The sequence below is a fragment of the Lycorma delicatula genome, chromosome 7 (genome assembly GCF_047948215.1).
Source record: "Lycorma delicatula isolate Av1 chromosome 7, ASM4794821v1, whole genome shotgun sequence".
Classification (NCBI taxonomy): domain Eukaryota; kingdom Metazoa; phylum Arthropoda; class Insecta; order Hemiptera; family Fulgoridae; genus Lycorma; species Lycorma delicatula.
In genome coordinates, this window is record NC_134461.1 from 22,224,859 (window position 1) to 22,241,334 (window position 16,476).

The 16,476-nt window shown below is 32.6% G+C and overlaps 1 protein-coding gene across 1 annotated transcript in view; it reads left to right on the forward strand.

Annotated features, from left to right (window-relative positions):
- Nucleotides 1-16,476, forward strand: part of iav (transient receptor potential cation channel subfamily V iav) — a 66,759-nt gene that overhangs the window by 35,875 nt on the left and 14,408 nt on the right. Inside the window, 1 exon segment of the mRNA XM_075372248.1 lies at nt 714-724. Coding sequence (XP_075228363.1) covers nt 714-724 — 11 coding nt within the window.

The following is a 16,476-nucleotide window of genomic DNA, read 5'->3' on the forward strand; positions in this document are numbered from 1 at the left end:
CCAACTACAATCATAGACATTTCAAATGTGTACAGGAAACTGTAAAGAAAGATTAACAATCATTGAATGGCGTCTGTACCATCTATAGCCTCATGGTGTCTGTACATCTATTAGCAAGCCAGTAGACGTACCTACTCAGTGCACATGCATGATTTACTCGGTGTACATGCATGAAATGACAACAGCTGCACTGCTGCAGACATATATCAAAATGGTACTTACTTAAAAAACATACTATAGGTTTTATATATATATAATATGTATAACCTGGTCAGTATGTTGATGAATCTTTTGAATTTTCACAAAAATATATAAATAATATATATTACATGAAGAGGATATAAAATTAAAATTATCTAAGTCATATGAGTAACACTGTGTATATGATGATTTGAAGAAAATAGAATGTAGGGTGGTAGATAACATTTTTTATAAGTCAAAAACTAGACTTTTTTGAATTTTAAACAATTGGGGTGCATCAAATCAAAGTGCTTGAAAACAGAATGTTATAAGGTTTTGTAACAGTTTTATGGATAAAAATATTATTAAATGCGTAAAATATTTATTTTATATGTCTTTAAAATATTTAAACTTAATTAATAGATAAGTACTACAACAGAATGTGTTTTAAGTTAGCAGGTGTGAGATACAAATTCTGTAAAAATTTGCATTGCCACTTTTAAAATAGACTCACTCCATATCAGGGTTGCAAGGAAAAGTAGAAGTGAAATAATTTCTTGTTGCCTTCTTCACCAAGCTGTAGTGTTGCACATCGATACACTGCAAATTGTATGAAAACACAATTGATATTCAATTTACAAATGCCACCTTCATGTCTTTCACCACAACTGATTATAAAGAACAAAATTACTTTCAGAGTAAGGAATGCTAGTGTTTCTTGGATCTCAAGTGAGATGTAAATTTATAACATAATAAAGGCTGGGACAGATAGTGTAAAGTATAAATTTAATGTATCCCTTCTGTTAAGAAACAGTACTGGGTGATTCAAAAAGGACTTCATAGCTTTAAAAGCATATAAAAATTTATTGAGATAACTTACATATTCGGTTGAGGTCTTATTTCATATAAAAACAGATTAAGTTTGTTACCCAGCATTCGCTTTGATTCGATATGGCTTACATTTGTAAGGTGATATACATCCCATCTGAAGTCAATTTCATTCCACACTGTAGCCAGCATGTTGAGCGTTATCTCTGCACCTACGGTGGTGTTGTTAGCTTCAACAAGATCAGCAGGCAAAGGTAGTACATAAGGTAGTACAATCTTTAACAAAACCCCACAAGAAAAAATCTAGCGGCATCAAATATGGTGAGCAAGGTTGTTATGCAATTGGGCCTTCACAACCAATCCACTGACCTGGGAATCAAGTATCAAGAAAATCTTGGACTTCTAGGCAGTAGGTAGTCCCTGTCTTACTGATAGTAATGGTGTCTATTTCAATCATCATAGTCTAACTGAGGAATTATAAAATTTTGCAGCATATCCAGATAAATAGTACCATTTACCATTGCCTCCTGGAAGAAGAACAGGCTGTACAGTCCCTGTTTACTTAGGGCACAAAAACCATTGACCTTATGAAAAACCATTGGCTATCATGAATGTGCTGCAAAGTTTCATGAGGGTTTTGCTACCCCATATTCAACAGTTATGGGTGTTCACCTTGACATTAATGTGAAATGTTGACTCATCACTAAAAATTACATTGTCTAAAAATGTATCGTCTGCAGTTCTACTCACCATTTTACACAAAACAGCAGCCGAGAAAGTTTATCGTCATCTGTACCACGGTTAGTTTGTATCCACTACAATCACATTTACATAATATGCGCCAAACAGTTGTTTGTAGAATGCCACTCTCATATGATGCATGTTGAGTTGATTTCTTCAGACTACCTGAAAAGGTTTCTCTGACTTATTCCATAGCAACTTCAGGGACATGTGGGCATCCTGGTGATTTTGTATGTTCAACAGGAACACCTGTCTCAACAAAGGTTTGGTGCAAGAGTAAATGTATGCCTACTAGAGACTCCCTATCTTAATCTCTACAAAAATTACGTTGAACTGCAGTTGCTGACTGGAAATCGTGAAACCAAACAGAGGAGATGTGTACCAGTAAATGTATCCATTTTTAACAACACTGCTGTCAGCACTGGTGGTCAAATTCAGTATTATTGAACTATATGAGTCAAAACTTGATGTGTTTTGCTATGAAATGAGACCTCAACTGAATCTGTAAATTAACTGAATAAATTTTTAAATGCTTTTAAAGTAGTGAAGGCCTTTTTGAGTAACCTGGTATTTTAGAGTATTTACATTGCTCCTTTTAGTAAGGGATTAGTGATTAATAAATTACTAAAACTTAATCTGATTAGATAATTTAAACTGTTGGAAATCTTTTCAGTATTCTTTTAGATGAAAAATTAAAAAAAAAAAAAAAAATAGACCTCTTGTCATTGTTGAGTAAATAAAGAAATAAATATTGCTTGATTATTAATAAATCACTACCAATTTCTGTGATGGAATGGTAGAACTATCAGCATATAAGTTGGCACAAAAAACTACTAGTATTCAGCAAACATTTGACGTGATATTAGGCCAACTAAAAACATTATCAGTTATTAGCTATTTAATTAAAACTAGTTTAGTGTCCCAATTAATGTTATTTTAAAGTACTTTAAATAATTATTTTTTCTACTCACATTATTTTTGTAGCTCGCAAATTTTGAAGTTGCTGTCGCTGGTAGATTTTAAAGAGCTCGTGTCCGATTCTGAATTCACATTTATCACAAAATTGTCAATGTGCACATCATAAAAATGTTCATCTTGAATGCATTTTTTTCAACATTGTCATCATGCTTGCAGACATTGTCCCACTCAGCTTCAGACACTTTATGAAATTCCTCTTCAGCTAACTTAAGAACATCTGACATGTTAAAAGTTGTATTTCTTTTAGCTACTTGCCCTTTCACTTGACTCCAGATCATTTCAATGGTATTTAAGTCAGGGTGATAAGGTAGCAGTTTTAGAACTGTATGGCCATAATTTTTGAAAATGTCATCTATTTTAAATTTCTTTTGATTTTCTTTGTGCAATTTTGTATCATATAATTCAGACTTCACCATAGCAAGAGAACAGTAAATTCGTTGTTTGGCTAACCATTTTATCATATCGCTTTTTAAAGAGTTAGAATTTGGTTGTTTTTGTAGCAGAATATTGTGATATAACGCATTATCTAGTATAATGACTGACCGAGGTGGCAAGTTGGGAATACACTTTTCCCATAGCCATTACATGTACTTTTTGAAATCCATAAATTTGTGATAATCTCCTTTCTTATTTGACTCATACATAAGTAAAGCATTGTTAATGAATCCTTTATTACAGCCAGCATGAACAATTATTAATAGTGAGCCCTTGAATACTGGTGTTTTCAGTCCCTCATGAAGGTTTGTTGTGTCTATCCACAGTTTTGATGTCACATGACTACTGTGAATGTAGGTTTCATCTGTGTTTACAATCGGTCTTACTTCTTCACGAAACGGAAATTTGTCATAGAAATTTCATTCTTTGCATTTCAATGATGTTCCATTCGAACAGTATTTTTCGGTTGTCTTCTGTCTGTTTTTTCCATTTAAATCCCATTTTACGTAATATTCTCCTTAAAGATCTTTCACTCCCTTTGAAATTAATTTCACTTTTACGGGCTTATTGCATATTCTCTTCACAGTAGAACGCACTTTTTGGTTACATAAAATTTATTTATTAACTACCTCAAAGCACCCGTGTGAAATGAATCTAAATTGCACACAGTAATGGGACGATTTACACGTTTTCTTGGTGAAGTGAACACAGATGGCTTTTCAGTTTCATTTGTATTCACTTCTGGACTGTTCATTTTGATACTTTTGTTGCTTGAACAACCATATTTAGTACTTAAGTTTTCCTCACTATTCTGATTATTTGTTTTGTAAAAAGTAATTGTAAACATTGAAAACAATTTCCGTCGCCTGACTATGAACTGCTGCACCTTTTTCTCCTAACTTCACTGGCAATTTAAAGAAAATTAAAAGAATGGCAATTTAAAGAAAATAACTGTATTGAAATATTAAAAATTTACATGACTGAATTTATGACAAAGCCTTAAATGAAAACAACACAACAAATAGTAAAAATAAATCACTAATAGCAGCTATTCATGTCATTAAGTAAAATATACACTGCAATAAATATTTCTATAATAACCATTCTAGAACATAATTACAAGCGATGTGTGACATGTGATTTTTCGCAGTGCAGTGATTGAGTAGATGAAAAATAAGTAAATGGAATTCTTAGAATTGTGTGTTGTGTTTATAACAGTTCAAGAATAGCACATTAGTAATGTATGATTCATGAATGATTCTATTATTAATTGCTATACAACAGGAAGTAGGGCTAGATCACAATATATTTTAGAATAAAACTTAACAATTACATTTGCTACAGCAAGTTTATGAAACCTGTTTTTTTTATATATATTACCATACCACAAAAGACTTATAGAAAATGACACTGTTTTTAGTTTGCTTGTAACAGAGGCCAATGCATGCAAAGTGCTAGTACATGGGCTTTCAATCTCTGCACCAACATATGTGCTGATACATTTAGTGTCTCAGCCTTTCATCCCAAGGTCCTGGATTGAAATCCTTGGCAGGCATTACATTTTTCATATATTACAAAATTTTATTTTCAATATCCTATGGACAAGCATCAAGGTTATATGGGGAGATAATAAAGCAAAAAAAATCTCATGTACAAAATTTTGAATTTTCATGAATAAGGTATCTTCATTAATAACTTTTTATTGATTATCTATGAGTGGATATGGTTAAGTATGAATTTGAAAAAAAATTTTTTAGAATTAAAAGATCTGTTTGTGTTTATGAATCCCCATTATACCTTCTATGGTATAATGATTCCTTCCATGATACCTTCTTTTAGGCTAGATAATCTGTTTATTAGAAATCTTTTGATTTCTCTCATAGTAATAATAATTTATTTCATAAAAATGCTGATTTAATTTAATAAAGTGGGTTGTAATGTGGGGTATTTTTTTGGTTAGATTTTTTGATCTTACTTCCTGCTCATACAATAAAGTAGGATAAACCACTGTTATGATTTCTATCTGTTCTCTTTTCATAAATCTTTAGAGATTGTTACTGATCTCTTTTTAAATTGAATTTTACCTTTGTTCACACTTATTATCCAGAATGCTATTCCTGGGATATATGACTTATAGTTGTTGAATTATTAGGTTTTAAGGAATACAGCTTCTAAATCTTGATCAGAAGCCATGGTATTAGTTTTAATTTAATTGGTAAGTTATTATCTCACGCATGGATTGATTAATATTAAATGTGAACCAGTAATAATAAGGAATAACTTAAAAATTAATGATACTTATAAGAAAGGATTATTTTTTTGATTGTTCTGGTTAATTAGGTGACTAAATTTTTGGTTGGAATGCTTTCTTGACATCTATTTTGCACTTGATCACTGAAAAAAATTTAGATTAATACAAATATGTCAAACATCAGTTTGTTTGCATTTTGATAATAATATATATATTTATATTATATATAAAATAATACAATAATATTTACAATTTGTATTTGTTATGATGTACATAAATTTGTTCATACTTATGACATTCAAATATAAATGAATCGGCTGAGAAACATAATTTAATCTAATCTACATCAGTGTTAAACAATATTTTCTTAAAACCTGATTGATGGGGTGAATTTCACTGTAGTTTATAATTTTTTGAGATAAAAATTGTAGTCTTAATATTGTTCAAAGTCACAAAAGTTTGCCTTTCATAGGCAAGTGGCATTTTATGTACATCTGATGCATTCATGAATTTAATTTTTCTCCCAGTTACAGAAAAATATTTATAAATAATTCTAATTTGTATTTTTTATTAGTTTATGATGCCAAAATAATGATATTATGCAAGTTATACACTGATTTACGGAATTGTTTATTGATGTCTAAATCCAGCTATCTATCCTCTTGTGATTGCTGATCAGTAAGAAACATGAATTGTTATGTTTGAAGTGTAATACTCGAAATGAAAATGTTAAATGTTGTTTCTTAAAATTGTATTGCTTTGTTGAATTTTATCATTGCCTCTTATATTTTGCAGAAATTATCAAATAAATGTCATACTTTTACAATTTATCAGCATAAAAATATTTGTGTTAGGTGAAGGGTCACAATTCTCTTTAATAATAAATTTATTCAATTTTCCACATAAATAACTGAAAATTACTAAGAAGAAATTTTCTGATTTGTTGTTTAGTCATTTTCAATCTAGGATAATGTTTATTTTATACAGAAATAATCAGTATAAAATAAATTTTCATTTTACGTTTCTTTTTTTTTACTTTTCATTTTACTTTCAGTATGAATTATAAATATATTACCCTTAGAAGAAGATCTCTAGCCATGTAACTTGCTATTATAAGTTATAGAGTACAATATCAATTGGTATAAGGGATAGAAATCAAAGGTGGAAAGATTAAGTTAGCGAGTTTAGCAAGGGGGTAGATGGCACGAGTGATTGGAATGTTGAGAATGAATTTATGAAAAGGCATTTAAGGGAGAAATCTCTGGCACGTGCGGAAAGAAAGTTATTTTATAATATTTACAATCATCTGGATGTTGTACTCAGAAATCTGAATTATTTTACTGGTAAATTTAATGGAGGAAAACATCTATCATATTTAGAATGTGGGGTCCACTATCTCCATAGTGCACCCCATACTATGGAGATAAATGAGTTTGGGTAGGGATGACAATCAGTAGCTGTGCATGTCATGTAATAGGATGGAGAAAAAATAACATATTGCATTTTATTGGGAGATGTTCAATATTATAATATTATAAGAACTGCTAAACTGAGCAATATGGGTGGGTGGGTTTGTGGGTTTGGGGGGTGGGTGTGTGTGTGTGTGTGTGTGTGTGTGTGTGTGTGTGTGTGTCTGTGTGTGTGTGTGTGTGTGTGTGTGTGTGTGTGTGTGTGTGTGTGTGTGTGTGTGTGTGTGCTTGGTTGGTCATCTGTCCATCCATCCATCAGTCTGTCTGTCCATCTGTTTGTTTGTTTGTTTGCTTGCTTGGAGTGTATGCCTGTGTGCTTGAATTTAAGTTGGTTATATATAGCTGAGTTCCATTGCACTGAAATTTGTAATTTCAGTGTAAGGTCATAATCAAGCTGCATTGATTATAATTTTTGTTTAATGAATTGGATAGGGGATTCATGGAAATCTTGTACACAGTGTGCTAATTATTATTCTTGTTTTATCTTTATTTTATTTTTTTTACTCTAATTTTATTTTATTTTTATTTTTATCTGTACAATAGGACTTCTGGTATTACTGATAATTAGGTTATTTATTACTTTGTGATTACTTTTGATATCATTATTTTATCTTTGTTTTGTTTCTCAGAATGATTAAATACAGACGGTTCAAAAAGTGATGCAAACTTATGGAAAAATGAGTAAGTTACAGTAGTTGTTGAAAGTGCTTAAAACCACGTGTGTACTCTTGCCAGTCTGCAGATATAGTGTTTACAAATTGCTGCACCATCTGTATGTAGTATTCACTGTTCACTGTATTTGAAAGAATGTCATTAACATGTCGCCTATATGATGTTGCACACCAAATGCCCACTTTTTATCTGCGCAGAGGAGACTTGTGTAGCTGATGTGGATTTTCTGTACACTAAATGTGTGAATTATGTGCTCTCATACATCCATCAAGGTGAAACCATGCCTCATCAGACCAAAACCAATCATCAAGTTATTTTCCATCTAGAGTTACAGATGATATGAACCTCTGACAGATAGCTATACTTTACCAGTGTCTGCAAGTAACACCTGGGGAAAAACACAAATTCTGTATGGATGTATCTTTAAACACTTGCTCAATGCTGTGTGGGCACTACCAGTGGAGAGACTAGACTGGCTAGATAAGTGTTGCATAGATTTCTTGGGACTAACAGAATATGCAGCTTGCACATAGATCAACTTTTCTGTTGTTAACACTGTCGGTTGACTACTTTTGGCTGCATCTACCGCATTCCCTGTCTCTTGAAACTTGTTGTACTACTGCTTGGAGGACTTGTTTGGTGCATCCACATCATACTTTTTTGGGAAGGCATTCTGGTCTGGGCATAACTGACACATCTAATTGTAATATATTGGGAGACAGTGAATATTCTCTGCTGCATTATGTATCCATTTTTTCTCAATTTTTTCCAATTAAACTGGTAAAAAAAGAAGGAAAGATTCTTCCATAAGGTTGCGTCACTTTTTGAACAATCTGTATAAGAACTCAACCGATGTTACTATAATATTGAAATAAAATATTATAGTAATCACACAATTTTAAATCTAGTTACTTATTTTCTTGATTGAGGCTGCTGGTTGTCTGAAAAGTGTGATCTAATACAATGGCAAAGAGTGGATAATATTTTCCTAAAATTTTATTGGTTTGGTGAATGTTGACATAGCCAATTATTCAGTATGGATATCTTGGAATAAATGTTATAAATGAATTTTAATTCAAAGATCTGCCTAGATAGTTGGTAATCTCTGTTTTGATCTTGCTTTACTCAGTGATAAATTCATGGACTGAGTGAAGTAAGGACCTTTTATTAATTGGGTGAAACTATATCCTGTTTTAACATGTCCTTTGGTATTTCATCTTTGTTTGTGAAGTGGTTACTGTCTGACTGGTTTTTATGAAATTTTATAGTAAGGATCTTGGATCTTTGCTTTTAGATAGTATTATGTATGTGCAATAATTTTTTTGTGTTCTTTTTTTTCTTACAATAAAAACTTCTTTTGTCAGTGATTGTAGTATGTAACCACAATTTGGGTAAGCCAAGTAGACCTACTAATAATGTAGACATATATAAAAAACAGTTTGTCTTATCTCTTAATAGTTATAAAATATACTTTTTTCAGAGGGTTGGAAAAGTTACTATTCGAGAATTAAAAAAACGAAACATGACAGGAGAACAACTACGTCGGATTATGTGGGGTAGAGCATCTATATCAACTCCTGTACGAGTGCCTGTTGATAAGTAAGATGCATTTCTTGTAACTTACACATTGATCCTACTTTAATGCTTTATGAGCAATTATAATTAGTTTGTATTAATAAAGAAAGAAGAAAGAAACCATATTATTACCTGGGTAGCTCTTGTAATGGAGCAAATATATCATGTATATATATATATATATATATATATTGTTACCACCTATATACCTAATTTCATATCGGCGGGTGATAACGATAGCAGTGTTGTGAGCAAGCGCACAGTATAGACGCGCTCATACAAGCATCAATCACTCCCACCGCGCACTTCTCCCACCATGGCGGCGCTGCAGCCCCACCACTCTCAGGCTCCTATAAAATAGCATACGAGAGTGAATTGGCAATTCATTGTCAACCACCACCTGGAGAAGACCAAGAAAGAAAGATGAAAGAAGACCGAAGAAGTCCCTTGGCTGGCTCAACGTGGGACCTCCTAGTGGATGCAACATCCCTGCCAGAGCAGCAGGCCTGGCTGGCCCGCTGAGGGAGCCGCTGGATGTGGACCCTACCTTCCTGCTCCAGCTCCAGCTCGCCCTGGCTGCGGCGGACTCAGCAGAATGAGTTGGCCCAGTTTGGGAACACTGGGGGAGAACCACCTCAGCTGCGCTGGTGAAGGACGACTGACGCTGACCCAACACTGTGAAGTTCTGGGGGCCACGCTGTAGTGGGGACCCAACTGCTGCTGAGGGAAGTCAGACTTCAATGGATGAGCTGCAACTCCCTGAATTTGCTGGAGTCCATCTTCCGGACCCAACACTTCTCAGAGCTAATGCTAAAAAACGGTCCTTTTCAGGGCCACCACAAGGTTATGAATTACGTGCCGTTGAAGCCATTCGGTGACAATATATATATATATATATATATAATATTTATTTGATCAACCTAAGTATAGATTAATAAATAAAGTAGGATGATACTTTCTACTTTATTCCATTATGCATGCAAAAGCGCTTTCGCGAATTTCTCGCTCATAAGTTGCATTAAATTACTTTATTACTTAAGTCACATCAAATTATTCAGACATTGTTAATTTATAATGTTTCAACTCTGTACAGTTATGTGACATTGGCTAACTAGACCACATGCATTTTTATTTTTTTAAATTACTTATTTATTTTTAATTTAATTTTAGTAATTGACATCATATTTCTATGTATGGAATTTTTAATTTTTAACTTTTAATTTAAAAAAAATTAATTTTAAATAAAAAAATAATTTTTAATTTTTATTTAATATGTAATTTGATGTGAATAATTTGTAAGTAATTTAATGCAACTTATGATGCAAGAAATTTGCAAAAGTGCTTTTGCATGCATAATGGAATAAGGAATAAGTATCATCCTACTTTATTTATTATTCTGTATTTAGGTTGATCAAATAAATATAATTTATATATTAGTTAGTATTGAGGAATATGATTCTTAAAAGAATTATTGACTTAAGTTCTAGAATTAAAAATATTTTGTAATTAATTATCACTGAAATTTATTATGTATGCACAAATGCTAAGAAATGGAAAGATCTCTTACGGAAAAAAACTGTTGTTACACTGGGCTCTGGTTCAGGAATTTTCGTTGAACTGTGCTTCTTGATAAAGATTTTATAAATTATTTAAAATTGAACACTTTATACTTTTCCATCATCACTTGAGTGGATCTTGTGAAGGGATTATTTGTGTACTTGTCTATGTATTAGGCAATTTTTTAAAGTAAGATCTGTTTTGATGTAAAAGATAACATGCAAACCTTTTTCCAAAAAATTTATATTCATCTGAAAGTGCGGATGTTAATCTACAATTCTACATAATTTTCGCCTCTATATTAAGGCATTTGTATTGTTTTATCAACTTTTGGATTCCAGCTTCATAGAAACCTGATGGAGAAGATAACCATTGCTGAATGAATGGCTGTTTTGATATTGTTATCATCATGTGGAATGGGCTGCTGAGTTGCTGCTTTAATGCAGGAACAATTGGTAGTCACTGGGCACCAGGTCAGGATTATATGGTGGGTGATCAATTTGATGCTAGGCAAATGACGTGATAGATATGTTGAGTATGATGAGCCGTCTGTGGCCGAGTGTTGCTGTGAAGCAGCATGATTCCTGTACTGCGCTTGTCACTTCTTCTGTTTTGAATAGCACGACAGTTTAGTCAAGGTCTCACAATAAGTCTCAGCATTTATTGTTTCACCCCAAGGCAAAAAATCAACTAACACAGCCCCTGTCTATCCCAAAACTCAGTGCATATGATCTTCTGGGCTGATATTGTTTGCTTGAACCTTCTTGGGAAATGTTGAGTGCTCCATTCCATGAACTGTTGTTTTGATTCCGGTGTAACTTGAGACCTCTGTCTCATCTCCATTAATTTGGCTTAAAAACGTACTGCCTTCACTGCTGCGAGAATATCCAAAGCACCGGCTAAACACTTGTTTTTGTACAACTCAGTTTGCATTTTTTGTACCCAGCATGAGCACAACTTTGATAATTTAAGTATACTAACACAGTTTCATAAAGAACACTTTGTGAAATTAAAGGAAATTCATTAGCGGTAAAATTGTAAACTATCTATTCTCACAAAGTTCTCGATTGATTCTCTGCACCAGCTCATCAGTAATGACAGATGGTCACGTACTCCATGCCACATTGTATATGTTTGTTCAGCCCTGTTTAAATGCCCTAACCAATTTTCTCACCATTCTATCAGATGTAACATTATCCTGACATATTTCACTAATCTGTCTATGAATTTTGGCCGCTTCATACCTCTTGTATTTAAGAAACAAATTACAGTATGTATTTCACAATCAGTAGGACCAACTACAATCATAGACATTTCAAATGTGTACAGGAAACTGTAAAGAAAGATTAACAATCATTGAATGGCGTCTGTACCATCTATAGCCTCATGGTGTCTGTACATCTATTAGCAAGCCAGTAGACGTACCTACTCAGTGCACATGCATGATTTACTCGGTGTACATGCATGAAATGACAACAGCTGCACTGCTGCAGACATATATCAAAATGGTACTTACTTAAAAAACATACTATAGGTTTTATATATATATAATATGTATAACCTGGTCAGTATGTTGATGAATCTTTTGAATTTTCACAAAAATATATAAATAATATATATTACATGAAGAGGATATAAAATTAAAATTATCTAAGTCATATGAGTAACACTGTGTATATGATGATTTGAAGAAAATAGAATGTAGGGTGGTAGATAACATTTTTTATAAGTCAAAAACTAGACTTTTTTGAATTTTAAACAATTGGGGTGCATCAAATCAAAGTGCTTGAAAACAGAATGTTATAAGGTTTTGTAACAGTTTTATGGATAAAAATATTATTAAATGCGTAAAATATTTATTTTATATGTCTTTAAAATATTTAAACTTAATTAATAGATAAGTACTACAACAGAATGTGTTTTAAGTTAGCAGGTGTGAGATACAAATTCTGTAAAAATTTGCATTGCCACTTTTAAAATAGACTCACTCCATATCAGGGTTGCAAGGAAAAGTAGAAGTGAAATAATTTCTTGTTGCCTTCTTCACCAAGCTGTAGTGTTGCACATCGATACACTGCAAATTGTATGAAAACACAATTGATATTCAATTTACAAATGCCACCTTCATGTCTTTCACCACAACTGATTATAAAGAACAAAATTACTTTCAGAGTAAGGAATGCTAGTGTTTCTTGGATCTCAAGTGAGATGTAAATTTATAACATAATAAAGGCTGGGACAGATAGTGTAAAGTATAAATTTAATGTATCCCTTCTGTTAAGAAACAGTACTGGGTGATTCAAAAAGGACTTCATAGCTTTAAAAGCATATAAAAATTTATTGAGATAACTTACATATTCGGTTGAGGTCTTATTTCATATAAAAACAGATTAAGTTTGTTACCCAGCATTCGCTTTGATTCGATATGGCTTACATTTGTAAGGTGATATACATCCCATCTGAAGTCAATTTCATTCCACACTGTAGCCAGCATGTTGAGCGTTATCTCTGCACCTACGGTGGTGTTGTTAGCTTCAACAAGATCAGCAGGCAAAGGTAGTACATAAGGTAGTACAATCTTTAACAAAACCCCACAAGAAAAAATCTAGCGGCATCAAATATGGTGAGCAAGGTTGTTATGCAATTGGGCCTTCACAACCAATCCACTGACCTGGGAATCAAGTATCAAGAAAATCTTGGACTTCTAGGCAGTAGGTAGTCCCTGTCTTACTGATAGTAATGGTGTCTATTTCAATCATCATAGTCTAACTGAGGAATTATAAAATTTTGCAGCATATCCAGATAAATAGTACCATTTACCATTGCCTCCTGGAAGAAGAACAGGCTGTACAGTCCCTGTTTACTTAGGGCACAAAAACCATTGACCTTATGAAAAACCATTGGCTATCATGAATGTGCTGCAAAGTTTCATGAGGGTTTTGCTACCCCATATTCAACAGTTATGGGTGTTCACCTTGACATTAATGTGAAATGTTGACTCATCACTAAAAATTACATTGTCTAAAAATGTATCGTCTGCAGTTCTACTCACCATTTTACACAAAACAGCAGCCGAGAAAGTTTATCGTCATCTGTACCACGGTTAGTTTGTATCCACTACAATCACATTTACATAATATGCGCCAAACAGTTGTTTGTAGAATGCCACTCTCATATGATGCATGTTGAGTTGATTTCTTCAGACTACCTGAAAAGGTTTCTCTGACTTATTCCATAGCAACTTCAGGGACATGTGGGCATCCTGGTGATTTTGTATGTTCAACAGGAACACCTGTCTCAACAAAGGTTTGGTGCAAGAGTAAATGTATGCCTACTAGAGACTCCCTATCTTAATCTCTACAAAAATTACGTTGAACTGCAGTTGCTGACTGGAAATCGTGAAACCAAACAGAGGAGATGTGTACCAGTAAATGTATCCATTTTTAACAACACTGCTGTCAGCACTGGTGGTCAAATTCAGTATTATTGAACTATATGAGTCAAAACTTGATGTGTTTTGCTATGAAATGAGACCTCAACTGAATCTGTAAATTAACTGAATAAATTTTTAAATGCTTTTAAAGTAGTGAAGGCCTTTTTGAGTAACCTGGTATTTTAGAGTATTTACATTGCTCCTTTTAGTAAGGGATTAGTGATTAATAAATTACTAAAACTTAATCTGATTAGATAATTTAAACTGTTGGAAATCTTTTCAGTATTCTTTTAGATGAAAAATTAAAAAAAAAAAAAAAAATAGACCTCTTGTCATTGTTGAGTAAATAAAGAAATAAATATTGCTTGATTATTAATAAATCACTACCAATTTCTGTGATGGAATGGTAGAACTATCAGCATATAAGTTGGCACAAAAAACTACTAGTATTCAGCAAACATTTGACGTGATATTAGGCCAACTAAAAACATTATCAGTTATTAGCTATTTAATTAAAACTAGTTTAGTGTCCCAATTAATGTTATTTTAAAGTACTTTAAATAATTATTTTTTCTACTCACATTATTTTTGTAGCTCGCAAATTTTGAAGTTGCTGTCGCTGGTAGATTTTAAAGAGCTCGTGTCCGATTCTGAATTCACATTTATCACAAAATTGTCAATGTGCACATCATAAAAATGTTCATCTTGAATGCATTTTTTTCAACATTGTCATCATGCTTGCAGACATTGTCCCACTCAGCTTCAGACACTTTATGAAATTCCTCTTCAGCTAACTTAAGAACATCTGACATGTTAAAAGTTGTATTTCTTTTAGCTACTTGCCCTTTCACTTGACTCCAGATCATTTCAATGGTATTTAAGTCAGGGTGATAAGGTAGCAGTTTTAGAACTGTATGGCCATAATTTTTGAAAATGTCATCTATTTTAAATTTCTTTTGATTTTCTTTGTGCAATTTTGTATCATATAATTCAGACTTCACCATAGCAAGAGAACAGTAAATTCGTTGTTTGGCTAACCATTTTATCATATCGCTTTTTAAAGAGTTAGAATTTGGTTGTTTTTGTAGCAGAATATTGTGATATAACGCATTATCTAGTATAATGACTGACCGAGGTGGCAAGTTGGGAATACACTTTTCCCATAGCCATTACATGTACTTTTTGAAATCCATAAATTTGTGATAATCTCCTTTCTTATTTGACTCATACATAAGTAAAGCATTGTTAATGAATCCTTTATTACAGCCAGCATGAACAATTATTAATAGTGAGCCCTTGAATACTGGTGTTTTCAGTCCCTCATGAAGGTTTGTTGTGTCTATCCACAGTTTTGATGTCACATGACTACTGTGAATGTAGGTTTCATCTGTGTTTACAATCGGTCTTACTTCTTCACGAAACGGAAATTTGTCATAGAAATTTCATTCTTTGCATTTCAATGATGTTCCATTCGAACAGTATTTTTCGGTTGTCTTCTGTCTGTTTTTTCCATTTAAATCCCATTTTACGTAATATTCTCCTTAAAGATCTTTCACTCCCTTTGAAATTAATTTCACTTTTACGGGCTTATTGCATATTCTCTTCACAGTAGAACGCACTTTTTGGTTACATAAAATTTATTTATTAACTACCTCAAAGCACCCGTGTGAAATGAATCTAAATTGCACACAGTAATGGGACGATTTACACGTTTTCTTGGTGAAGTGAACACAGATGGCTTTTCAGTTTCATTTGTATTCACTTCTGGACTGTTCATTTTGATACTTTTGTTGCTTGAACAACCATATTTAGTACTTAAGTTTTCCTCACTATTCTGATTATTTGTTTTGTAAAAAGTAATTGTAAACATTGAAAACAATTTCCGTCGCCTGACTATGAACTGCTGCACCTTTTTCTCCTAACTTCACTGGCAATTTAAAGAAAATTAAAAGAATGGCAATTTAAAGAAAATAACTGTATTGAAATATTAAAAATTTACATGACTGAATTTATGACAAAGCCTTAAATGAAAACAACACAACAAATAGTAAAAATAAATCACTAATAGCAGCTATTCATGTCATTAAGTAAAATATACACTGCAATAAATATTTCTATAATAACCATTCTAGAACATAATTACAAGCGATGTGTGACATGTGATTTTTCGCAGTGCAGTGATTGAGTAGATGAAAAATAAGTAAATGGAATTCTTAGAATTGTGTGTTGTGTTTATAACAGTTCAAGAATAGCACATTAGTAATGTATGATTCATGAATGATTCTATTATTAATTGCTATACAACAGGAAGTAGGGCTAGATCACAATATATTTTAGAATAAAACTTAACAATTACA